Source organism: Exserohilum turcica (assembly GCF_000359705.1).
Source record: "Exserohilum turcica Et28A unplaced genomic scaffold SETTUscaffold_5, whole genome shotgun sequence".
Taxonomy (NCBI): domain Eukaryota; kingdom Fungi; phylum Ascomycota; class Dothideomycetes; order Pleosporales; family Pleosporaceae; genus Exserohilum; species Exserohilum turcicum.
Genome location: NW_007360266.1, coordinates 572013 through 596478, shown reverse-complemented (window position 1 = coordinate 596478; position 24466 = coordinate 572013). Strand labels below are relative to the sequence as shown.

Sequence of the window (24466 nt, the reverse complement as noted above, 5' to 3'; positions counted from 1 at the left end):
CAAACCCGACTGTCCCAAGTTCCGGCACCGGATCTCATGTAAAGTGTCCGTGTTTCATTTGCTACAAGCCATTGCATCGACACAGTGGTTAGGGTTCCCCGGCAACCGATGACAGAAGACGCGTGAAGAAGGCCGGTGACTACTATACGTGGAGATAAGAATTCCGGTGTTATGCCCTGCTTATCTCTTCCAGTTGTCGCGACTGGCCTGGAGTTATGCTCCGCCGCGACGCCGCGTTGCTGGGCTGGTAGGCCTATGTCGACAATAGATAGTTGCTCTTAGTCTGCACGCAGGCACACACGTAATACTCATTTGGAAGCAGGCCAATCGACGACATGGATATGGGGATTGAGGACATGGGCGGCTTCGCCTGAGCCTCGCCCCCCCCCCATGTCGCCACTGGAATGCCATGATCCGAACCAAATCCTGACGCAAAAATTCCGTCGTGGTTTCGCCTGGTACCGTGGTCTTGGAAAGTGGGCTGCAGCAATCAATCTCACGGGTTCTATGTGTTTGCGTGCGGTCACAGTGCTTCACGCTCGTCAGACGGCCTTTGTGCTGACACAAGTGGAGCACGCTTGCAATATGAGGTACGAACAAAGTTGATAAGTAGCGATTATGATCATCGTCGGCCCTTTCTTGGGCCATCTCTCGGCGGACACCACTCTTTCGGCCCGCGAGCTGTGAGATCGGAGGGTGGGGCATGGCTGGAAAAGGGCTATTTCACCTCCCGCCGTGGTACGGATACGACGGCTGCGTGGGTTGGCCTGGTCTGGTCTTGCCGCAGTAGGTATTTTCCAGACCGGGCCAGCGTTACTACTGGCCATTATGGAAATAATAATATGCGTAGCGCAGAAAGCAAGGGGCGTAAAGTAGCGGTGAGCGCTCAAACAACTTGGGGCCATGGCCAGAGGGGTCCTAGTGGGTGACGGACCCTGCGCGGGCTGGGGAAGGGGGGTGGACATGGGGGGCAATACCTGAAATTCTTCTTGTGAGAGATGGGTATTGGAGAAGCTTAAATTTAACATCACACATCGCGATGGCCTAGGAAAATCGATATTTTCTCAGGAATACCGTGGGCGTGGGGATGCCATTCCAGACTTGATGGCCCGTGGCATGCTAGATGGTACGTGTCATGGGCGTCGTCGTCAATCATCATGACGTCTTGACAGAGGATTGCTGGCAGCTGGCGCGCCAGGTTCGCGTAGAGCTTCCGGACGGGAGCCGTGGGAACTTGGTCATCTCCGGTGCCAGCACCAGCGCGGGTCGGGGGGAGAGGCAGAACCAACTTGTTTGCGGGCGTGGGATGATGGAATGCCAGCCAAGCGTCCCGACATGGACGGCCACCATGGCGTGCTGTTGAGAAGTCCTTTGTTCTGCACCGCGCTGCGTCGTCAGGGGCATCAAAAAGCACCCTTTTGCTTTGGCTCTGTAGTGCCATGTCCCGAAGGAGCCGCCATGCTGCGCCTGCGAAGTGGGCTGATGTGTGTACACCTTACTGACAGGTCGCCTAACAACGGAGCAGGCCCGTCACTCGATGCAAACAAGACTGGTCCCATGTGATCAGCATGACGGCGATACAGTGTTCTCGGGCAATGGCCAGTCCTAGGGTGCGGGAGCGCATCCATCCGGGAGCGGCGTGCATCGGTGTGAGGCAGCCTAGCTGGTGTTGTCGTCTCCGCCTGTGGAGAAGGAAAAGCGAAGGCAGACCGGCGAGCATGCTGGAACAAAAGGGCCGCGTTTATAATACATGGGCGTGCAGTCAATGTGATACTGTGCCAGTCACACCGGGGGGGGTGCACATGGTGATTTCAGATTGCTGTTTCTCGATCGCGATGGGGGGCGGAGTGGAGGGGCGTGGGTGGAAAGCAGCCTAGTGTCATGCGGCACAGGTGGTAGGCGGTGCCAAGCAAACGTGCGGGGATCGACAAACTGTAAGAAATCGATGATGGCAGGTCCGTGCCCCCCTGTCGGGCGGTGAGGGCGAGGGCAGGCGGATTGGGACCAAGAGGAAGGAGCGTTGGAGATTCTGCCGGTCAAAAACAGCAATCGGACATGACGCCATGTGGGGCGTGCTGGGGCGCTGGCATGTATGGGGGCTAGCGCGGCGAGTGGGCCCCGGTCTGGCCACCAGCGAGACGACGCGACAATGGCGAGGGTGTCGTTTCATCGTGCCGCAGAGAGATTTTTTGTTTTTCTATTGGCACAGGCGGGCAAGCGACATTCGAATTGTTGGTTTCGGACACGGCACGACTTTAGGTGCTTCGTATTGCAAACCATGCGCTGCCCGCTTGCCTTTTCTGCGCGCCTGGGCGAGGGCTAGCCGCGAGCAGTCGTGGTCGTCGTGGTAGTGGTAGTGGTGGTTGAGGAGCAATTGCAACGCCCGCGAGCCAGCGCGAGTGCCGTGAGAACACCGTGTACAGTGCCGGGCTAGCGAGTGGAGCACCGTTCAGCTGTCTGTCTCTCTCTCTCTCTCTCCATTGAGTGTCACCAAAAACAAAGCAAGTTTGGGCGTCAGCCCGTGTAGCGTCAGACCCGAGGCACGCCGCGCGCCCCTCGGGGTGAGCTGGGCGGGCATGGAGACGCGTAGGTGTACGTAGGCGCGCGCAAACCGGGAACCGTGGTACAGGCGACGCAGGCATGGCAGCAGCAAGGCTTCGCGAAGGAGCAGCAGGAGCAGCAGGAGCAGCAGGAGCAGCAGCACAAACAGGAGAGGCAGCAGACGACACAGGCAGGCGTCATGGCCAACGCGAAATGCGGGGAAGGCGTCAAGTCAGTGCCTGTCGGGCACAGCCAATGGGCCACGCCCTGCGTCCGTGGCCTCAGCTGCTAATATTATGCGATGTGGTTTCGAGGGCGCTGCTGCTGGTGCTGGTGCTGGCATGGCGCGATTCCCGCAAGAGGCCGAGCAGAGGCCCGTCTGCGCTGCGTCTGCAATTGATGAGGAGGGGCCAAGGCGCGCGATGCAGCCGTGATGCTGTATGTATATCGGAGGGGGGCATTGGCATTGGCACTGGCATGGCGAGGCCTCTGCCTGGAGGAGCCCGCACCAGAGCCAGCCCAGCAACCAGCACCGCCCGCACCCGCACCAGCACCAGCACCAGCACCGCCCAGTGCCAACACCAGAGCCAGTGTGAGCGAGCCAGTGCTATCAGGCGCAGGGGCCACAGAACTGCGACTGGGATAGGGCGCGCTAGGCTGGGCAGGATTTGATTGGCCTTGGCCCGACCGCCATTTCCCAGGCGGCTGGCGGGACTGGCGATCCTGGCGGTGCTGAGCGTGGCGGAGGGGAGGCGAGCGAGAGGGCGTGAGGGAGGGGGGAGGGGGGGGAGAGGGGGATTTTGCACGGCAGGGCGGGTGAGGTGCAAAGGCGGCTCACACGGTGCTCCGATCGTCCAGGCACCGCTGCCCGTCGCCCCTCTGCTGCGAGGCCGACGACGAAGCACCGCTGCAGCCGGCGACTGCGCTCCCATGCCAGTGCCAATGTGCGTGGGCAGCCCGAAAAACGTTGGAACAAAAAAAAAGAACAATGACATCACGGGCTCGCTTGAACGGGGGGGCGTGCACGCAATGCGCAGAGGCCCCCGTCGCTAGGAAGCCAGTTCGCCATGGCTTGAGCGCTGTTGGCCTGGCTGCCTGCTTGCTTCTGCGGCGACGACGACGACGACGACGGCCCAGCAACGGCTGGCAGATTGCGAACCGTCGCTGTTTGACCCTGCTGCGAGGCGACCTGAGGTGAGTCGGTGGCCACGGCCCATAAGAGGCGACGCCGCCCCCACGGCCCTCGGAGCTTGGGGGGCGGGCTAGACGTGCCGGTGTTGCTGGTCGCCGTGGCCGTGGCCGTGGTGGTGGCCAGAGTGGGCGTGAGGCGAGGGCAGAGGACAGGTCCGGCTGCGTCAGCAGTGTCGCAGCACCACGGCATCGAGTGTCGACGGCGACGGGGCTGCGACAGGGCGACGGCCATGGTCTTGGGGCGCCGCCGCAAGAGCGAGAAATGCAGTCGAATGCAGGCCGTCCAGCCTTGCCCGACAGCGAGGGCGGGCCTGGCTGTTGCGCCGTTTCGCATTGTGGCCGTGCCAGGCAGCGAGGCCGGCCGGGCACTGGGCGGGCCTCGCTTGACGTCGGGAGATAAACAAGATAACATCACGTACCACGACCGCTGGCGCCGCCGGGGGTGGGCGGCGCAGGCGACTGAGTCTGAGCCTGGGCCTGAAATGGTGTGTGTGTGTCTATGGTATGGCGTACGGTACCTCAGAGTACCTCCAGTGCTGGCTGCCCGTCTCGCTCCGCCGTCGGCACCACTGCTCGCAACCCACCCCCCCTCCCTCCCTCGCATCCCATCGCCTCCCCAGCGTGCAACGCGCCGCCTGTCTCCGCTCCCGCCGCCGCCGCTGCCTTCGTCGCCGCCCTCTCGCATGCGCAGTCAGAACCGGTTGCTGCCGCTTGGCTGTGTGTGTGTGTGCGTGTGTGCGTGTGTGCGTGTGTGCGTGTGTGCGTATGTGCGTGGTGTGTGTGTGTGCGAAAATCCTTGGTCGTGCCCCCCCGGTCTGTTGGGGTCGCGCTAAGGCTCTTCATCCACCCGTGCATTGGCGCTGCAGCTCCCTGCCTGCACCCCTGCCCCCTCCTAGCGCCGCCAGGCCTCGATTTCGCTTGCACCCATGTCCAACGACTCCCCAATAGTCGCGGCCCTGCACGCTCTTCTGCGCTACCGCCCTCAACACTCTTCTCCATCCTCCCTCCTCTCCATCTCCTCCGCCTGCGGCCATTGCTGCCAGAGACCCTTTTAATACGCCGTCGGCAGACCAACTCGTGCTTCTTGGTTTGACACTCGACCCCGCCCTTCTCCTCCCCCCCAGCCCACCCGCCCAGAGCCCCACGGCTCTTGCCCCAGCGCCCACTCACCCAAGCGCCATATCAACCCGACGTCCGCTCCCACGTCTGCACGGAAGCCACCGGCCTCGCTCTGCTGTGCATCCTGTTGCTACCGCCAGAGCCTCAGATACAAACACGTCTCTCCCACAGCCTGCCTGTCCTCTTCCGCTCTCCCCACGTCATCGCAGCTTTCGCTAGCTGTGACCGCCTTTGTCGCAACCGCCCTAGTCTGCTCCCTCTGCCAACAAACCCTCCGGAAGCTCTTCACCCGCCTATAACTGTAAGTCTGCTCCCACCGCCACACCTCCCGACACGGCCCTCACCAGAGGCTTTGTAAAACTGCAATTTTCGTTTTTGTTGTTGTTGTTGTTGTTGTTGCTGCTGCTGCTGCTTATCTGCAGTTTGCCATGTGCTTGATCACTCGCTTACACACTCGGACCAGACCTGTCGCCATAGTAATTCTTTTAATGCAACCTACGCCTTGAACGACCTCTACACGCTCGACCCGCTTCTCTACGCCACCCCCACGAAGCCGACCGAATGCCTTACACTCCCCCCTCCCAGCGGTCGCCGGCAACCTCCAAGACTAGTAGCCCCATCCTGAGTCGAAACCACTCCTACATCGACCACCCACCCCACTCGCCGGTGACTGCCCAGCGCCCATCTCTCCCCCGCTCTGTCTCGTCCACGTCGTACCTGGCCAGGTCACGGCGGTCGTCGTCGACAGCCACGATCGAAAACACGGTTGCAAATGGCCACTCGGCAAACAGCAGCATAGACATCAAGTCCAACGGTAGCCTCCGCCCGTCTCCACCTCCTGTGAACAACCTTCTGATTCCGTCAGGTGCGATCACAACGCCGCCTGATTCCTCGGATGACGAAGAACGCGGCCGCAATGCAGGGGACCTCCGCGAGCTGCAAGAGGCTCTGCAAAGCATCGACCAGAAGAGAATGCCATCACCCACCCGAGAGGTTATTGAGAACGTCAACCAGCCCAAGCCACAGCCTCCCGTCACACTAGCCTGCTCCCTCTCTGCCGAGGCACGCAAGATCTCGCACTCCCGTTCGTCAAGCGAGATCATGCTGTCCCAGCACATGATCCACCCCATCCACACCGACACCATCATCAGCTCATCTGACGGCAGCGATGCCGAGGACGAGGGGCTGCGGATAAAACCGCCGCTACTACGCAAGAAGTCTGGGGAGCTGGTCAAGCCCGCCCTCCGTCCTTCGTCCAGGCGTCGCCCGTCAAGCATGCCCGGCACCCCCACCTACTCCAAAGCGGTCCACTTCAACGAGGAGATTGAGCAAGTCCGTCATTTCCTCCAGGTGGACCGGCCTATTGCTGTTAGTGCGGGCTCATCGCCTGTGGAGACGTACGATAGTGAGAGCGAATACCCCTTTGCTGAAAGCTCACGACCCAAAACCCCCGAGTGGGACATCAAGCTGATGAACTTCCCCACATCGGAGACGTATGAGCGGCAGACTGCCCCCGTGCGAGTGGAACGCATCTTCCTGGCTTCTGACCACCGGACGCTGGTTGGCAACATTGCCGTTGCCAACATGTCCTTCCACAAGCTGGTCGTGGCCCGCTTCACGCTAGACTACTGGAAGACTACATCAGAAGTCGTTGCTGAGTTCAACCACGACGTCCGTAAGAAGCAAAAGGACGACGGCTACGACCGCTTCAACTTCAACATCAAGTTGGCTGACCAAGCCAACTTGGAGTCCAAGACGCTGCTACTATGCGTGCGGTATCAAGTCAACGGCCAGGAGTACTGGGACAACAACAATGCCATGAACTACCAGGTTGACTTCTCCAAGAAGGTCAAGCAGCGGGAGAACAAGCGCCCAACAGCTAGCCTGGGCGCCATCCCCCGCAGCAGGCACTCACCTCTGGCTCCTCGCCCCCGCTCGATGCCGGCTGCTTCCTTCGATGATGACTTTGGCCACGAGTTCGAGACCAAGTTCCAATTTGGCAGCGGACGACCCACCTTTGGCGACTCACCTAGCTCATCGATCAAGCTGAAGCCCAAGAGCAAGCGCAGTGTCTACCAGAACCAAGCGCCGCCCTCGCAGGTCAGCCAGGCATTTGCCTCTCGCTACGACTTCGGAGCTTCCCTTACGGCTGCCCTTTCAAATGCACAGACTGCCCTTGGTGACCGCAGTGGACTCAAGATCGACACGCACGGCAGGATGAACAAGGGCTACTTTGATCGTTCGGCGCCGGCCGTTCAGTCTCAGGCCACTGCTGCACCCATTCCGGGCACCCGCCCTGACTCACTGACGCTGGAGAAGCCCGACCTTCAGTCTGCCGAGTACAACGAGTTGATCCAGAAATTCTGCTTTGTACGTTCCCAACCTTCACATCAACACACTGGTGACTTGGCCTAGACGGAGACTGACTCGCATCCAGTTTGGCACACCCACTGGGAAATCTTCTCCTAATGCTACCACGCCCTCTGCCAAGGTGGCGCAAGGTGACGGGGCCCTAGATGACGTGGCCAACACTTCTGGAAGCAAACAGTCCTCGCTTGCAAGCAGTCCTGCATCTCCTGCCATGCCTATCATGGTTGACGGTGCCAGCGACTCTGCAGCATTCTTACCTCGTTCAGCCTCTCCGGGCCCTATGACTGGCTATACCCCCGAGGACCACTATGCCTCTTCGTATCAGTACGGCTACCCCATGCCAGGTGGCGTCTTCAACGAGCGTAGCCAGACTCCCCAGGCCTGCGTGTGAGAAGCCGACCCCCATCTTACCTAAATTGCGGACGTGATTTTTTCTGCCTAACGAATCTCTTTGGACACGAAGTACGCTTACGACCTCACTGATTGGACGAGTGGAGCGGAAGTTCTTGTTACCCCCCCCCCCCCGAGCACGGAGCGCTCACGAGTCTTGTTCAGCACGGTACGAAACGTCGCTGTGGGCCAGCGATCGCCTTTCTCGCGTCGTCTTGCATGGCAGACGACGCCTTGTAGCATCATCTGGCCGGTTGTTTTTGCTGCATTTCCACGTTTGTCTTCCTGCATGTTTTTCTTTTCTTTTTTCTTTCTTCCTCTCTTCCTCTCCCACCGGCGCAAATTGGGTTCCATTACGGTGTTCATCGGACATGTTTATTCTTTGCTCATCGTTTTTCTCGACCATAGGCTGGCTACCATGCTCTAGGAGCAATCCCACTCTGGTTCTGGCGTTGTTGACGGTCGTTTCTGATCTGTGGATTCGTAAAAGCTTGGTTTGATTTGCATTTGAAGCGTTTTTTTTTCTTTCTCTTTCTTGTTATCACTAGGAGTTGATGATCCAGATCGTCCTCGTAAATAGGCATTAGGAAAGGCAGAATTCGACATGGTTGTAATCAGTCTCACATTGTGTTTTGGTGTGGTGTAGTGTGGTTTCGATTGCTTTGTTTTTACTGGCCTTGTCCCATGGTTGGTGGTGGCGGGTTGTCGCCTCTGGGCCGGGTAAGAGTTTGGAAGCGAGGGGGGGCGGAGGCCGTTGGAGAACACGGGACACTCGGGCCTATATAGCAGTCGGCAAGGGAACAGACATAGCATAAAAACCCTTGGCCAAAACTCACGATGCCCCCACTTGTGCGCATCCCGTGAGCAGTCGCTGGCGCCGAAGATGAGGCCGTGTGGGCTGGATCGTGGGTTCTGTGGCCATGTGACCACTCGCTAAGCCGCCTGCCTCGGCCGTAACGTCTGGCAAGTGCTGACCGCCTGCCGCTTTCTGACCTGCTAGTGCTCATATCCATCTCACAATTGGATACCGAGTCGTCCTTTTCAACTTCTCCCGGCTCCAAGCGCGCCCGCCTCGACAGCATAATTCGGCCTATTCCCGACCGAGCCACCATCGTGACCCTGCCTGGGCCGTATATGTGTCACCATGTCCTTCTTTGGGAGTAAGAAAGCGCCGCCTCCACCACCGCCGCCCCCGCCGGTGCCTCGCTCTGGCGCCCAAATCGACGCGACAACCGTCCTGTCGCTCCTGCTGTTCCTGGCTCTTATTGGCGGCGCATATGGAGCGTCTGTCAAAGCCTTGCCCAGGGCCGCGACCCGGAAGACGCGCATCCTCTTCGTCTGGCACGCCTTCGACGCCCTCATCCACTTTGTCTTTGAAGGATCCTTTCTCTGGAACTGCTTCTTTGTGTCGTATTCGCTGCCGACGTCTTTCTCGGCCGCAGCCCGCAACCACCCTCACATCACGCTCTTCACGCCTCCGGATGTGTACTGGCTGGGCCGACAGGATCTACTCTTCGGTGCAAACTATGGGACGGGTCCGTTGAGTCGATTGTGGCAAGAGTATGCAAAGGCGGACAAGCGATGGGGCGGGACGGATCTGACGGTCGTGACGCTGGAGCTTCTGACGGTGTTTGTGGCCGGCCCGTTGGCATGCTGGATATGCTATCTTCTCAGCAAAGACGAAAAAAAGGGCGTGCTGAAAAAGTACTTTTGGATGATAGTCCTGGCCACTGCCGAGATATATGGAGGTGAGTCACAACAAACATCTGCTTTGTTGCGGTGGACATACAGCATGTGAAACTCGAGGCCTGTTGTCATCGTTAGTGAGGCGTTATGTGGACCTGGTCCGAGCGATTGTTGAGAGCGGACGACACTGCGCTGTTGCGAGTATGAGGCTGACACGTGGTTCACCGCTCCACCCAGGCTGGATGACATTTGCTCCTGAATGGCTGACCGGAAGCCCTAATCTCGACACGAGCAACTGGATATATCTGTAAGTGGCCATTTTTGCTCCTTTTCCATGCCTTTTGCCATGCAATTCTATGGTTCGCATGGCTTTCCTGCATCGTGTTTGGTTTTCTTGGCCGGCACGCCTAAGTATGCCAGGTCCCGTTGAGGACCTGCCGCGTTCCCGAACCCACTCTGCATGCAACCCTGGCCTCAACACTGAACACAAAACACATGTTTTCCTTGCTCACAAATGCCTAACTCGGCAATGCAATGTGCTGGCGATGCATAATCGCGACATCGCCCGGCGTGGACCCACAGCTAATCTCCTCAACCATGATACACAATTCCACAAACAACGGGACACAACTGGACACAGCATGTGGCTCCTAAATCCTCACGCCTTGGCACGCACAATCACTCTGCGGATTCTAGACTGACAAGTGTCTAGCTGGCTCTACCTCACCACCTTCAACGGTCTCTGGGTCGTCGTTCCCCTCTGGATTCTCTACGAGGCCTACCAAGCCATGAGCTCTGCCATGTCGCAAGCCGAGATGGTGGATCTCGTAAACTATCTGAAAAAGGACGATTAAATGGCTCGTGCACGACCAGGCATAGCTGCACGATGAGATGTGCTCTGAGCCAATCCTTTGCTTGGAAGTGTATCCCTCTGAAAAAATCGAGTAATGTGAAAGCCACTACAACCTGGCGATTTTAAACACTTGGTAACGATATTTTTTTACGTGTTATGGGGGCAAAAGCTAGTATCTCAGTGGTGTGCACTTTTTCGTTGTCAGAAAGTAAGATGGTGATGCATATCAGATGCATGGATTCCTTCACCACCACCAGCATGAAGGAAATCTCGCTGAATTATCTTTACCCCCCACTCCGATATAACTCTCCACGAGCGAGAGGAAGAATAACAAAAGTGAATACGTAACATTTATTCCAGCTCCGTCGTTGATGCATCCGAGTTTTCGGGCCATTTAAGTCGGGGGGTTTTTTCTTCTTCTACTGCTATTTCCATTTCCATTTGCATATCCATGTCCACGTGCAAATCACCTGCGAACCCGCAGGCAAGGAGTAATACATAACATCATAAACCCTGTAGCGTCTGTAACACTAACACAACTGGCACATGCAGTACTGGACTGCGTACTTTCCCAAACGGCATACTGAAACACTAGATATGCAGGTTTGAGCTGTCCCGCTAGAACGGCATCGTACATGCTCACAATTCGCCGCGTGCAAAAAAATTAATAAGGAGAGAGAGATTAGCGTACGAAGGTGCCATGGTGGCATGTTTTTGGCGTGTTGAAGTGCTTCTTAGTAAACGCGTTGCTGGCAGCACTAAGTATGTAAGTTAAAATCTAAAGTTTATTTTTCCCACCGTAAAAGTCTGACTGCAGTGATTGTTCAATCAAAGCACTGCTATCCCATTTCACCAACTCACAGCACAACAAAGTCTTCACATACATACGTACGTACACACAACAAGCTTAGCTTATTTGGTAAAAAAAAAAGATTGGTTTCATGCCAGTGACACGTATATCGTGCAGGCGTATCGATTCAGTATCTGGATTCGAACAAGAAAGGTAGGTAGGTATATGAAGAAGAAGGTGAAGAAGAAGATATATATACGAAACAAAGATGCAAGCCACAGGCTCGACAGTAGTAGTAACAGCAGCAGCAGCAGTATCACACAGCCTTTGGCACTCTCTCAAGGTATCTAAGGCCCCTCGACAGTAATCGAAGCCTTACCCGAGCTCTGGTAGCCCTCGGTAGCCAGAATCATGTAGTTATGCGTGCCGAGTTTCTGGCCGTACTTGGCCCAAGCATCAAAGTGGTTCTAACACAATCCTCGTTAGTCACCCAGCACACACTGATACAGATACTCGAGCAGGAGACTCACCTTGACAGTAATGCTACCACCCACGCGCTTGTTCTTTCGCACGGACCAAAACTGCTGAAAGGTAGCCGTGCCATCGATGGACGGCTGGTTCGTCCGCGTCGTCTGCAGGATGTCGTAGGTGCTGCCGTCGGACTCGACCGAGCCCTTTTTCTGCGCCGCAGACGACGGGTCGTACGAGCCAAACGACTCGACAATGTAGTACTCGATCAGCGGGTTGCGCGTCCAGCCGTACAGCGAAATGTACGAGTTGACGCTTTGTCCGTTCCACGTGCCGCTGTACTTGACGATGCGCTCTGAGCCGGGGTTCCTGTGGGGAGGGGGGAAAGTGTTAGGTAAGTGGGAAACTGGAAAAGAGGTGGTGATAAGGAGGAGGAGGAGGAGGAGGAGAAAACACACCATCCCTTGCCGGCGACAAAGTTGTTCACATTGCTCCATTCCACGTCGTACTGGCCTCCAGGACCATTGTTGTACGTGACCTGGCCCTGGTTGTCGGTCCAGAAGGAGTAGAAGAAGCCGTTGTTGGTGCCCTGTCCCGCAGGCGTGGAGCGCGCAGTCAGGTTGGCCGGCTCGTCGCGAGGCTCAGCGTTGAGGATGAGGCTGAGAGGCGAGGCCAGTGCCGCAGAAGCGCTACCCAGAGCGAGGAGAAGAGAAGAAAAGGCAACCATTTTGCTTGAATCAAAGCCGTGTGTGAAATGCTGTGTGTGTGTGTGGACTTGTTCGCTCATGGACAGCATCATCTTTTATACATCGAGTAGGTCACCATTATATCCGGGTGATCATTACGTTTGTTACAGAAGAGTGGCGACGCGTGCATTCACCCAAGAAATTCCAGATTGGAGGACATGGACTTTGGAAGCTTGGCTGGTGCCACCGGATCTATCTATCCCTACAAGTGTGGATTGCATTGTGGATTGCCTGGCAAGTGGCGGCTGGCGACAAGCGGGAAGCTGTTATTTCGAATCACGAAGGGCCAATCGCCCGGGTATTCTGGGTCCCAGGAAAGGGGTGGTCAGATCCATCAGCTGGTCGTGCGGCAAGCCCAGAGTTTGGAGTGTTGAAACATGTCATTTACAGAATGGATACTACTGGTGTTTATCCCTCATGTTATAGGTTTGGCAGCATCGGGGTGATGCGACAATTGTGGAGCGCCAGAACACGGCGAGTGGACTAGAACACCACTGACCCGCAGCGTAGGGATGCTGCTTCCTGCTGTCGTACTAGAAACATGTTCGTCGTTGCAAGCCACTTCTACCACGCTGGTGTAGGTGTGTCGTGGTGTCGGTCAAGCTTTTGGTCACGGTCAAGCTCACCCAAGCGCTGCGCGGTCAAGTGCCGCGTGCTGTCAAGCCAATCTATTCGTATGTTAATAGCTTATGTCCCCAGATGAATTCCTCGGCATGCAGCACTATCGGATATCTGCACGCGACATGCGCGAAGAGGGGGCCGACAAAGGCATTCTCGTGCTCGTCCGGCAACCAAGCATTTACCCGGTCCTTAAGCCTTCGGACACTTCTTTAGTCGATATCGTCATGCTCTTGTGTCTGGCCCAGTGCTGTGGTTATAGATACATTGCGCCAAGGGCTTTGGAGGGCGGAGGCTGTGTGAAACGGGCGGCGAGTGACGAATTGCCAAGAGTCGGAGGCGTACAAACGAGTTCTCGTCTTGTGTCCCCACCCATCACTCACGTGTGTGGCTTCTCTTCACTATCCATCAGAACAACAAGATATCATGATTCAAGTTCATGCGCTAATGCATCTAGTTAATGAAAACAGGCTACGAGTTTTGGAACGTAAAATTGACCTTGATTGCTTTGGTATGTTGTTGTTCTGTTCAGCTGTGTGGCTGGATGGGGCACGTAAAATCATGCTCCATCATAATGTGGATCTAGCCATATTGCTCCTCCGCCAAGACGCAGGGCGGAAACATCGGGTATGGGTGCGTATAGCATAGATTGTATGCGGCCCAAACTCCGTCCGCGGAGGGCGTTTGACCGCATCAGCGTCGGTTGTTCCACAGCCGATCGATGACCTGAAAGACGGCCGTAACTAGCTTCATAGTGTCTGCATCAATGTGTTGCCCGAAACGCTGCTGCATCTTGTCAGGGTGCCAGCGCACTCGCTCGGCCTTGAGCAGTGCAATAGAGTCGTCTCGCCATGACTTTGAGCCCCGGAAGAAGCGCTCAATCTCTTCCTTGGACACGTGCTTTGCCTTTCCCGACACTACAGGCCATGGCATGAGGTCGTGTACCTTGGTGGCTGTTTCGTCGCCTAGATCTTGGGCTTTCTTCAGATTGTCCCATTTGGCCATGTAACTGTCCCAAGCGGCTTCTGCCTCTCTGGCTTTCTTTCGCTCTTCGCCCCGACGCAGGCTTTCTTCCATACGACGCCGTATGCTTTCTCTTTCTGCTTCTTCACGCTCGAACTCTTCGTCGAGCTGAGTCTGCTGAGCCTTTCGCTTCTGGCGCGCTCGCTCTTTCGCCTCACGTTCCTCGAGTATATGCTGGTGACTCTTTTCCCACATCTTGGTGCGTACATAGCCTGCATACTCTTCCTCGGTCATGCGTTCCAGCTTTCCGTCTGGGCCAGGTTTGACATCGGGATATATGTGCACAGGCTGGCCGTAGACGCCTTCCCAATACGCGGCACCCTCGTCATCAGCAAGTGCGTCGAACAGGGACTCGCGGAATGCATCGTCGGGTGCTGGTCCTGGAGAGCCGGCGCCTGATTCCTCCAAGTTGTCGAATAAAGATTCACGATGCCGGTAGTCAGGGTCATAGTATGTGCCATCGCGTGTCGAGGTGGGGTGACGGTCGTCGTGAGTGCGGTGCTTGTGCTTGTCTCTGCGCCTGGAGTCACGATGGCTTCGTCGCGCGTCCTTTTCTCTGTCTGTCCTGTGCCTCTTGCGGTGACCTTCGTCGGCATCTTCATCTTTGCTTTCGCTATCGTGGCGTCGGGAGCGGCGTTTGGAGCCAGACTTGAAGTGAAATGGTGATGCTTTGGCTTTGGCGTAGAGGCCTTCTTCGGTGGCACTACTAGCCTGGCCCTCCATGGTGAGGACTGTGATGCTTGAAGAGCCAGTCGTGCATGAGAGATGATGTGTTGAGGGCGATGGGCGCAAGCTGCCCACGAATGTTACGGGCGGAGAAAGTTGAATGCGGAGGAGGCGGAGGTGCTGATGATCTCACTGGTGCGCGGCAGTCTTGGCATGCACCATCCAAACTCGCGCTCGCGACTCGTTCTCCCATCCAGCAACAACACCCATCATGTCATTCAAATTCGGACTTAATGTCAAGAGCAAGGGCGCAAATCCCCTCGCGAAAGTCGGGACCAAGCCCGACCTCGGAAAAAAGAAGAAAAAGCCTCTATTTGACGACGACGAAGGGGAGGGCAAAGGCAAGGCAAAGGCAGCCGATGGCGTCGAGGAGATTGGCGAGTTCAACTTTGAAGACTCGCTTGCATCAGGCCCATCAGAACCGTCAAAGTCCGCCTCGGCGAAACAAAAGAAAGGCCAACCACCAGCTCCTCCGAGCAAGAAACCGAAGCCAAAAGAAGACGACCCTACCAATGTTGCCTACTCCGCCAGTGCTGCCGAAGCTGAAAAGCGCGCACAGGAAGCTTTGGAAACCGATGCTACCATTTACGACTATGATGCCGCATACGACGCCCTCCACGCCCAGCAAACTGCCAAAGCTGCCGCCGCCCGAGAAGACGCTGCCCAGCGGAAACCCAAGTACATGGACGCGCTCTTCGAGTCTGCAGAGCAGCGGAAAAAAGACCAGCTGCGTGCGCGCGACAAGCTCCTACAACGCGAACGAGAGGCCGAAGGCGATGAATTCGCCGACAAGGAGAAGTTTGTGACGGGAGCCTACAAAGCGCAGCAAGAAGAGACGCGCAAGGCCGAGGAGGAGGAGAAGAAACGGCAAGAGGCCGAAGAAGGCATGAAGAAGAAGTTTGGCATGCAAGGGTTCCACAAGCAGATGCTCGCCGAGCAGGAACGAAGACACCAAGAAGCCATGGAAGCAGCCGCACGCGCTCTCAAAGAAGGCATCAAGCCACCAGCCGAAGAGGCCGAAAAAGAAAAGACGGATGCCGAGCTCGCCGAAGAACTGCGCAAGCAGGGCAAAAACGTCATACTCGACGACGACGGTCAAGTCGCAGACCATCGCCAGCTGTTGTCCGCCGGTCTCAACGTCATCTCCAGGCCTAAACCCACGGCTACGGCGTCTTCGTCCGCGACCACTACCGCACCAAAGTACACGCCTCCATCGCATGTTAACAGCAGCAAGGGTGGGCGCAACGCACAGAGAGAGCGGCAAACGGCCATGGTAGTCGAGCAGATTGAAGCCGCGAACAAGAGAAAGGCCGAAGAGGAGGCCGAGGAGCAGGCCAAGTTGGAACGAGCGAGAAAGAGCCAGAAGACGGAGAAGGATATTAGTAGTGCAAAGGAGAGGTACCTGCAGAGAAAGAGAGAGGCAGCAGCAGCAAAGGAGGCCGCGGCGGCAGCTGGAAAATAAACATAGCGTAATGATACCCCTAATTTGATACGAGCGTGGAGCGACTTGCACGACAATTGCTTGATCGGTGTGTGTGGAGTTTTGAAAGTGGGTGATTCCTAAGTGATTTTTCCGCGAAGAAATTCGTGCTACCAGAGGCTCTGAGATGAAGATGACATGATAAAAGAGATAAATGCGGTCCATACCTGAGCCTGTATGGCATAACCGGAGGATAAAATTGTCTGATGATAAAACCGAGCCCCTAAAGCCCATACATGCAAGAACCTGGCAAATTCTTGGTTCACAGATATAAAAAAACGCCCGGCAATGCTCCTACCATCCGTATCGATTCCCTGCCTCTTTCTTGTTTCGGTGGCCAGCAGCAAAGTGGTCCTCGAGAGCCTCTTTTTGTGTGGTCGCGACATTGACCAGGCTTCGGAGACTGTTCTTGCCGGCAGCGTTGATGGACTTGAGGGGATTGTGGGATACTGCCTCGCCCTGCTGACGCAGCTTTTCGTTATGTGCATACTCCTCATCTGTGTTGAACTCGACGATTTTGGCGCCTGAAAAGTCTGGTCCGTTGCGCCCCTTCTTGCCAAATAGTTGGCGACGCTCGGCTTCTGAAAGATTCAGCTCAGAGGCAATGTTTGTGAGGCCATCGGGCGCGGAGGGGCCGGCAGATGAAGATGCATGTTGAGCGGTTTGATTTGGCCATTGTCCGTCAAAGGCTGCATCAGGGACTGGCGCTTCTTCGTCTTCTTCGGCGCCATAAAGTAGGGGCTGGTATTGTCCATCAGATTGTTCCTTCCTCACAGGCTCTGCCTCATTTGATACGCCGAAGAGAGAGACCTTGGGCTTTTGTGGTTTTGTTTCTACGGCAGGTGCTTGTGCAGCCGACACCTCTGTGCTTGCAGCACTGGCTGCCTGGGTCGGTGCAGCCGCTGGACGGGGAACGGCTGGTTTCTTCTTCTTCCCCTTGCCAACAGACATGGGCACAAAACGCGGCGCTGCAGGCTTGGGTGCTTGCTGGGGCTCCGGATCCTGCTGGGTGTCTTGCGCGGGCAAAACTGGTTTATTCTCGGTCTTCGCTTCTGACTTGGGTGGCGGCAGATTCAGCATAGCCCTAAAGTCGTCCTTGTTCATGGGCCCTTTTTTGATCGGGTTGCCAGTCTCATCGTACTCTTCCGTCTCTGCCCTTGGCTCCCGCTTGAAGGCAGGCTCAGCGCCAGTCTTTAGGTTGACTCCCGCCGCGAGCCCTTTGCCCAGTCCTCTGCTTCCAGTCTTTGCGCCCCCGGCTGCCGCCATGGCATTCACGTTGGGCTTCTTGGGCGCAGGCAGCATGGCATTGAAACCTGCAAACGACGAGCCTCCGCCGAGGCGCGGCTTCTTAGCAGGCGGCGCATCGGCCTGGCCATCGTCCTTGTCGGGGCGCGACTGCGATGCGCCCGGGAGGCTGACTTTAATTCGTCCTGTGTTGGATCGGTCGACGACTTTCTGGAAGGCGGGCTTCGGGGCAGACTTGGCGACGACTTGGGGCGCAGCGGGCGCGTCGGTGTCGGATTCAGAGTCGGAGTAGCCGGCGAGAAGATTCATCGTGTTCGGGGGGAGGCGTCTTGGCGCGGAGTGAAGAGGAAGTGGGAGCGGGTTGTTGGTGGGAAAGTCTCCAGTGCCAGTGCGATGAGATCACTCGGGCGCGTCGAGCCAGTGCCGCCAAGCCAGGGTCCAGGTACTGCACATGCACTTCCCCACACCCTCCACGCCCACGCCGTCACTCTACATGTCCTTTACGATACCCGTCAGCTGGCCTGAACGCACCCTTTTATTCTGAGACGATGATACCCTGAGCTTTCCACCATGTCCCTCCTTCAGAACGAAGAGTAAGCGCGCATGCCCTCGCCCTCGTCGCATCCCGCAGCCCACTGACGTGCGCAGTTTCGTGCTATACCAGCTTCGGACGGCCTACCTGGGCTCCATCAAGGACGGAGTCGGCGAACGACTGATCAGTGTCGACTCGAGTGTCCTGAACAACCCCGCCTACCGTGCTGCGGGCTGGGTGCCCAACGCCTCAGACATTAAGCGCACATACTCCCCGCCCATTCCTACCGCCATCACCTCCGAGTACTTCCAGGCTCCGCGGTCGGCTGGCCTGAAGCCGCCAGAGGGCTTCGGCGACGATGAAGAAGAGGGCGGCATGGTGACGGGCGGCGGAAGCAACGACACCGTGGGGCCTACCTTGAATGCGAAGCGCAGGCGGCGCAAGGAGCAGCTGGAAGAGGACGACAGCAGCGACCTCAGCGATGAAAGCGACGACGATGACGATGCGCAAAGGTAGGCAAACGTTGTGCGCTGCAGCTCCCAGACTGATCAAGTGCTAGACCGGCCAACCAAATCAAGTTCACTAAGATGCCTCTACGGACTCGTTCTGGCTCGTCGCCCGTGCCTGGATCAGCTCTGCGCAACGAGCTGGCAGAGGCCGGAGAAGGGCCTTCACTGCTGATTACATCGCCAACACGCCCGCCGGATGAACTGCCACGCAGGTCGTCACTGCCTACGGTTGAGACAAGCAAAGGAAGGCCGAGGAGAGACACCATCACGAGTAGCGAAATGTCATCGGAAAATGAATTCGACAACTCGTCCTTTAAAAAGAGGAGAGTCAATCCGCGAAAGTCTGCCAATGCGAGCCACGGGCTTTCCCAACGCATCGACGAGCACCAGGCAGAGGCTGGCGGGTCACGCGCACGTCTTGAGGCCCTCGACGAAGGTGATGAGTCGGACGACTCTTTGACGTCTGAATTCTCTGGTTCCGACGATAGTGCTTCGCTCATTGGCGCAGACGGCGACCCTCTGGATTCGTCTCCCGCCGGTGAACTTACCACTATGCCTGGCCTCACGCCTTTCCAAAACATGTCTCCCAAGAAAAAGAAGCCTGAGCCGGTCCAGCCAACACTCCAGGCTCTGCCTCCACCACGACCGATTAGTTTCGTGTTGCCCGTGAGTGCCTTGACTCAAGCGATTCGAGCCAAGGAGCAGAAGCCATCCGACCCGCTGCAGCGTTTTGCCGTGTGGAACGCTGCCAGTGAGGCTCAACAAAACCCCCTGTTTATTAAACTCTACTGCCCATTCTCCTCGAAACCATCCAAACCTATGGAGCTGCTGATTAGAAAGTTCAACGACAAAGGCGAGGGGCCTACCGTGGCTGAAGCTATAGGATACGCCCTGCACCGGTACCAGGAAGAGAAGATGGAGCCGCCTTTGACAGCCGAACAGAAGAATGTGAATCGCTGGGTCATGCGCATGTACGACGACGGCGAAGTCGACGACGAGTTTCCGCCATTGACAAGGAACAAGCCACTGAAAGACTTTGCGTCCAACAACGCCCGCGGTATGCGACCTCGTGCGCGAGACAAGCCTTGGGATGAATTTGCGCTTGTAGAAGCAACGCAGCGGGAGTTTGGTGAGAACGAGAAGCTCACGCCCATCTACAGTCAAGAGGCGGCGAGTGCTCTCGCATCACAGAGCGACGCCCAGGACGGCCCTGAAGAAAAGGAGGAGAAGAAGCCTGTCAAGCCTGTTCCCAGTCGCGCCAAGAGCTTCCGGAATCCCATTACAGGTCCTTCGTTTGCGCCAACAGCGACACGCAAAGACACAAGCAATCTTGCAGACGTGCCAAAGGTGCCGCAGTCGCATGCTGCAAGTCGCACTGGAGCCCCGAGGACCGTCAATATTCATTTCACAGACGAAAACTTCAACACGAAGCACTTTTCACTACCCTGTACAACCGACACCTATATTGCCGATCTATTCGACCAAGTATGTCATGATTTACAGCTCGAGAAGGCGTTATACATTCTCAAGGTAAGCGGAAGCACCACGGTAGCACCGCCAGATCGGACTGTAGAAGCGTTGGATACACGCATGGATCTCGATTTGGTGCGCCGGCGCTTTGTGGGCGATGGTGTGTTTGGACTGGCGGGATCACCAGGCTCTTCATCGCCCAACGCGCCACTCATCATCAGCACGGGTGGAGCGCCAAAGAAGACGAAGAAGGGAGACCGTACGCATGCAGCTGTGTCTGGCCAAGGTCTTCTCCACCCACTTGCACGAAATGCAGACTCTGGCGCCCTCGCCCTCACAACAACAAACTACTATCGTCGTTACGCCGTGCTCCGCAAACAGCCCATGTCGTTTGCCTCTTCGACATCTCGCATCCTTGCCCTCGACAACGAGTACATCCACATTATGCCTGGCGAGTCCAAGACCGGGGCACGCGGTGGCTTTGGCGTCGAGGGACAGGGCAAAACGACCACTGTGCATTTTAGCAGCGTAGTCGGGAGCAAGGTGTCGAAGAAGCATCCCAAGATGTTCCGCGTCATTGTGTTCAAGGAGCGCGAGACGAAGCGCTATGATTTCGAAGCGCAGAGCGTCGATGAGGCGGTGGAAATTGTCCGCGAGATTAAAAAGGGCGTCGAGAGGTTCCAGGAGGGCATTGTGTAGTTGGTGGTGATTGATATATCCTTGGATGTCTTTGTATAGGTCCAGCTTTGGCGTTGAGTTTTTTTTTGGTCTGATGAAAAACCAAATTTGGGTGGGGGGACACATTTCGAGATGACGATGGTGACAATATGAAATGTGCCATGTGCATTTTGATCCGGCGTTTGAAAAAAAAATTTGTATGCTCTTTGTTGTTGTTGTTGTTGTTCTCTTTTCTCGCGTCAGAAGCCTCCCCCTTTTTTTTGGCGTCTAAGTATACTTATGTACTTACTTGCAATCAATCAATCCGCCAAAACACACATTTTCCATACCAAACTCCCACCCGTAAATACAGAAAAGTAGGCTAGTTATTCCTCCTAAGAGCACCAATAAAACAAAAAAAGAAAAGGCAAAAAATAAATAAATAGAAAGTATACGTTACAACCATCTCTTAATAAAACCCATCACCATCATCATGATCATGATCATCATCATCATCATCACCTGTCGTGCACATGCTTTTCACTACATACTTGGCTTTCTCTCGTACATATGTGTAAGTTCCGAATCGGAATCTCCATGTATCACGCACGATGTTGTTGGATGCAGAATCAAGTACACGTGTATATTCGTAAGACGCCAACCCATTTTTTTTTCTTTGCCGGATTTCCCCAACTCAGCGTTGATGGATGGGTTGAATGTATTAAGAGGAGGAGGGGGGGGGGTTTTACAGAGAAATCAGGCATGTATGTATGTATGACACAGAATATAAGAGACATGGATGGTATGTACGTATATACAAGGACTAGTTGTGAAATGATATGTACATGGTACATGGTATACGGAGTGGTCATTTGATGTCATGTTCTCGGTGTTAAAGCTCATACTTGGCCCCCCCCATATTACTTACGCGCATTTGTATTTCTAATTTTTTTTTACTCTTTTAAAACCGCACATAGATTCACAACAACAACAACAACAAGTATAGATATGTACGGCAAAGCAACAAGTAATATTCATCAATGCATAAGTCTACAAGCGCCACCGCCAACTAAACAAACTGATTGGCACCACCTTTCCACTTTGCAAAGATGTCGACGGGAAACTTGGCGGCGAGATAGGCATAGCCCTCGGGGCCGGGATGCAGGTAATCGCCGCTGTTGAACTGAGGCGCAAGCTGCGACGGGATTTTGGGATCAGCAAGGAAAGCGTCAAAGTCGACGACGGCGTCAAAGATGGCGCTGGAGCGGATAAACGTGTTGACGCGCTGTCTTGTTTTCTCGCGCTCGGGATTCGAGTAGGGCTGCTGGGTGAAGTTTGCGGGGGCGCTGAAGGGCGTGATGGTGGCGCCGAAGACGGGGATGCCGTGCGAGTGCATCAGAGACACCATTTGCTTGTAGGCTTGCACGAGGCCTTGGTAGGTGCGGTCTTGGGCGTCCGGGGTCGGGGCCGCGGTGCCAATGTCGTTTACGCCTTCGAAAATCATGGCGTAGCGCACGCCTGGGTGGGCGAGGACGTCGCGGTCGACGCGGCCAAAGGCGTTGGGGCCGAGGCCATCGGCGAGAATGCGGTTTCCGCCTGCGGCGAGGTTGCCGATGGAGATTGACTTTGTCGAGGGGTTCTTTTGGAGGCGCGTGAGGAGCTGGTTGGGCCACCGGTTGTTCTTGTCGGTTGTAGAGCCACGGCCATCGGTGATGCTGTCGCCGATGATGAGGAGCGAGCCGACGCAGTTGGGTACCCAGGCCTCAATGGACGAGATAAAGTACCAGTGTGCTGCTGATTGCGTGGTTGCGTTGGAGATGCTGAGACTGGCCTCGCTGACGGCGTTGCCGAATTGCCACCAGCTGGTGGTGCGGGAGCCAGGGTGGCTGGTGATGCTGTTGGTCTTCTGGCCGCTAGCGAGGTACATGGTCACGGTGATGATCTGCTCTGCCTTGATTTCAAAGTTGATTGGGTCGGATACAGCCAGTGCGCCGTTGGGGACCGTGATGCCATCTTCACCGCCAAAGGTAATCTTTTGAAGCGTCTTGGGCTGGATCTGGGAGATGCCAGCAGTTTGGTTTGCGGGAAGGGCAACGGTAACGGCTGTAATGGGAAGGTCGGAGCCGCCAAAGACGTTGGAGAACTTGAGACGAATCTGGTGCGCGTCGGTGGTTACATAGAGCATCTGACGGAGGGTGCTGTTGACAAAGACGGCGCCAGTTTGGTTCTACGCAGAGATGGTCAGCTACCTTTTTTTTTCCAGGAGCCATGGGCAAGTCAACATACAAAGGGAGCTGGGGGCAGATTGGCCGGCTCCGTCAGTTGGGGCATTGTTGCAAAAGCATCAACCCAGTGGCCATCGGTAGGGTTGGGGCGGATGGCGTGGACGGATACGGCGGCGCTCACAAGGAGCCCTGCTAGTCTTGACAAGATCATCTTGAGTCAATCTCTCTGCAAGCAACGCTGGCAAAGGGCAGTTGTGTAACGTCGACGCCGTGGGAACAAGCATCTTTAATACTGGCATGGAAATTGCGGGCGGACGGGGTACAAGGGAAGCTAGCCAGGGACACGACTATGCATTCAGTATGGCGCAGGAACCAAAGCGTGACCGGGTCCAGAATAGGTATCTGGGGAGCCGTCACAATGTGGGGATCTGCGGAGGTGGACGGATAAATAGGGCTGCGTTTGGAAACGTGGTTGGTGGGCACCGTGTTGCGCGTGCAATGCCTGTTTATCCATCGGCTGCAGACCGCGTAAAGTGCATGTCTGCGTCGTGTATGCGTTCGGGCCGCGGGTGCAATTAATCCGTTAGCATCGACTTCGCACATGGAACGAGCGATTCAGGAGACCGTGTATGCGTATTCATTGGTATCGTATCAATCGAGGCAGAAATAAGAACAACAAAAACGCCGCCCATGCAATGCTATCAGAGAGCAGCTGTTCCCTCGACCCGCGAACACGTCGCCCAACGACATGGGTCCCTCGCCTTGCACGGAGGACGGACGTACGAGGACATTGGCTGACAACAGGCAGTTGAAATGCGACCTTGGCGTATCGCATGATGAAAGAGTCAAGAGGTGCCGCGTAGTGGAAATTGGAGGGGTTGCTACCGACTGGTGGGAGACGGCGTCCAATGTATCTGAGCCGTATGGTCAGGAGCCACATGCGCCAGGATCGAGGGCGTGGATAGCAGGCGGAGCGCAGACGGGAGGAAGCAGCAGGGTGCGGCAGAAGCGAATGCGCTCAAAGAGCATGCTGCGCCCGTGGGTGTGTTACCAGCAACGCTTGCAGCATGGCGTGGGACACGCGGCAAGGCGCAACGGCGGGCACACGTGACGCGGGCGGCGCGCAGCTACACAAGGGGAGGCTCCGTGTGAGCTTGCCGCAGCATGTCAAGCCTGGGCAGCCCGCGGGCGCGACGACGTCGTGGGCCGGGCGGGCTCAAAAGTCGTCGTCGCTGTCGGCCTTTTTCTTCTTCCGCGTCGACGTCTTCTTCTTCTTCTTGCCGTCGACGTCCATGCTGTCGGCGTCGCTCTTCTCCGGGGCGTCGGCGACCTTGGAGACAATCTCGTTGAGGAAGTCGAAGCGGTCCGTCTTGGTGATGGCCTGCTTGAGGTGGATGGAGCCGACGCGCTTCGAGTTGCGCGCCTTGGCCTCGGCGGCGGCCTTTGTGACGAGCGAGATCATGAAGAGCTCGAGGGCTTTGGCTGGGCGCGGCAGTCAGCAACGGGGGGCGCGGCAGTCAGCGCGGGCAGAGGGCTACGTACACACGACGACGGGGGTGACCTGGGCGACCTTTCCGACGTCATCGTCGGCCTGCATGATGCGCTTGATGCGCGCGACGGGAAAGTGGTTCTTGATGGTGATGTGCTGCGTCGCGGGCGTGTCTGCCCCGCCGAGCCCGTGGGCAGCGCCGGGAGCTGCTGTCAAGGCCAGCGACGCGTCGGGCACGTATTCTGCATCTTGCATGCTCTCGTGCTTGGCGGGCCCGCGAGGCATACAAGGCTGTGGCGCGGGCTGGCTGTGCAGCATGGGGCGGTGGTGGGGGGGCG

The 24466-nt window shown here is 56.5% G+C and overlaps 11 protein-coding genes across 11 annotated transcripts; 4 read left to right on the top strand and 7 right to left on the bottom strand.

Annotated features, from left to right (window-relative positions):
* Nucleotides 1-1027: 1027 nt before the first annotated feature.
* Nucleotides 1028-1441, bottom strand: SETTUDRAFT_33505 (uncharacterized protein; the record flags this gene model as incomplete). The annotated part of the gene is made up of 1 exon (XM_008030604.1): nt 1028-1441. One exon carries the CDS (start codon nt 1439-1441, stop codon nt 1028-1030), a length of 414 nt encoding a protein of 137 aa, XP_008028795.1.
* A 2094-nt stretch (nt 1442-3535) lies between these two features.
* Nucleotides 3536-4066, bottom strand: SETTUDRAFT_33504 (uncharacterized protein; the record flags this gene model as incomplete). Its single annotated transcript, XM_008030603.1, has 1 exon — nt 3536-4066. One exon carries the CDS (start codon nt 4064-4066, stop codon nt 3536-3538), a length of 531 nt encoding a protein of 176 aa, XP_008028794.1.
* A 1346-nt stretch (nt 4067-5412) lies between these two features.
* SETTUDRAFT_94207 (carbohydrate-binding module family 21 protein) lies at nt 5413-7612 on the top strand (the record flags this gene model as incomplete). The annotated part of the gene is made up of 2 exons (XM_008030787.1): nt 5413-7221; nt 7289-7612. The coding sequence occupies 2 exons, from the start codon at nt 5413-5415 to the stop codon at nt 7610-7612; spliced, it is 2133 nt and encodes a 710-aa protein (XP_008028978.1).
* Nucleotides 7613-8755: 1143 nt separating this feature from the next.
* SETTUDRAFT_94777 (uncharacterized protein) lies at nt 8756-10151 on the top strand (the record flags this gene model as incomplete). Its single annotated transcript, XM_008030786.1, has 3 exons — nt 8756-9359; nt 9535-9604; nt 10010-10151. 3 exons carry the CDS (start codon nt 8756-8758, stop codon nt 10149-10151), a joined length of 816 nt encoding a protein of 271 aa, XP_008028977.1.
* Nucleotides 10152-11287: 1136 nt separating this feature from the next.
* SETTUDRAFT_94076 (glycoside hydrolase family 11 protein) lies at nt 11288-12135 on the bottom strand (the record flags this gene model as incomplete). Its single annotated transcript, XM_008030785.1, has 3 exons — nt 11288-11407; nt 11471-11777; nt 11867-12135. 3 exons carry the CDS (start codon nt 12133-12135, stop codon nt 11288-11290), a joined length of 696 nt encoding a protein of 231 aa, XP_008028976.1.
* A 1132-nt stretch (nt 12136-13267) lies between these two features.
* On the bottom strand, nt 13268-14518 carry SETTUDRAFT_119778 (uncharacterized protein; the record flags this gene model as incomplete). Its single annotated transcript, XM_008030784.1, has 1 exon — nt 13268-14518. The coding sequence occupies one exon, from the start codon at nt 14516-14518 to the stop codon at nt 13466-13468; it is 1053 nt and encodes a 350-aa protein (XP_008028975.1). The 3' UTR covers nt 13268-13465.
* Nucleotides 14519-14732: 214 nt separating this feature from the next.
* On the top strand, nt 14733-16010 carry SETTUDRAFT_119775 (uncharacterized protein; the record flags this gene model as incomplete). Its single annotated transcript, XM_008030783.1, has 1 exon — nt 14733-16010. The coding sequence occupies one exon, from the start codon at nt 14733-14735 to the stop codon at nt 15981-15983; it is 1251 nt and encodes a 416-aa protein (XP_008028974.1). The 3' UTR covers nt 15984-16010.
* Nucleotides 16011-16074: 64 nt separating this feature from the next.
* Nucleotides 16075-17574, bottom strand: SETTUDRAFT_164628 (uncharacterized protein). Its single transcript, XM_008030782.1, has one exon. The coding sequence runs from the start codon at nt 17553-17555 to the stop codon at nt 16296-16298; it is 1260 nt and encodes a 419-aa protein (XP_008028973.1). The 5' UTR covers nt 17556-17574; the 3' UTR covers nt 16075-16295.
* Nucleotides 17575-17816: 242 nt separating this feature from the next.
* On the top strand, nt 17817-20520 carry SETTUDRAFT_43058 (uncharacterized protein; the record flags this gene model as incomplete). Its single annotated transcript, XM_008030664.1, has 3 exons — nt 17817-17839; nt 17895-18290; nt 18338-20520. The coding sequence occupies 3 exons, from the start codon at nt 17817-17819 to the stop codon at nt 20454-20456; spliced, it is 2538 nt and encodes an 845-aa protein (XP_008028855.1). The 3' UTR covers nt 20457-20520.
* A 907-nt stretch (nt 20521-21427) lies between these two features.
* Nucleotides 21428-22850, bottom strand: SETTUDRAFT_43057 (uncharacterized protein; the record flags this gene model as incomplete). The annotated part of the gene is made up of 2 exons (XM_008030663.1): nt 21428-22641; nt 22701-22850. The coding sequence occupies 2 exons, from the start codon at nt 22848-22850 to the stop codon at nt 21484-21486; spliced, it is 1308 nt and encodes a 435-aa protein (XP_008028854.1). The 3' UTR covers nt 21428-21483.
* A 1005-nt stretch (nt 22851-23855) lies between these two features.
* SETTUDRAFT_94117 (uncharacterized protein) lies at nt 23856-24413 on the bottom strand (the record flags this gene model as incomplete). The annotated part of the gene is made up of 2 exons (XM_008030781.1): nt 23856-24121; nt 24182-24413. 2 exons carry the CDS (start codon nt 24411-24413, stop codon nt 23856-23858), a joined length of 498 nt encoding a protein of 165 aa, XP_008028972.1.
* Nucleotides 24414-24466: the final 53 nt, after the last annotated feature.

What these genes read in the sequence shown, in the direction of transcription:
- SETTUDRAFT_164628 (XM_008030782.1), bottom strand. Translation starts at nt 17,555, where the DNA reads ATGAATCTTCTCGCCGGCTACTCCGACTCTGAATCCGACACCGACGCG.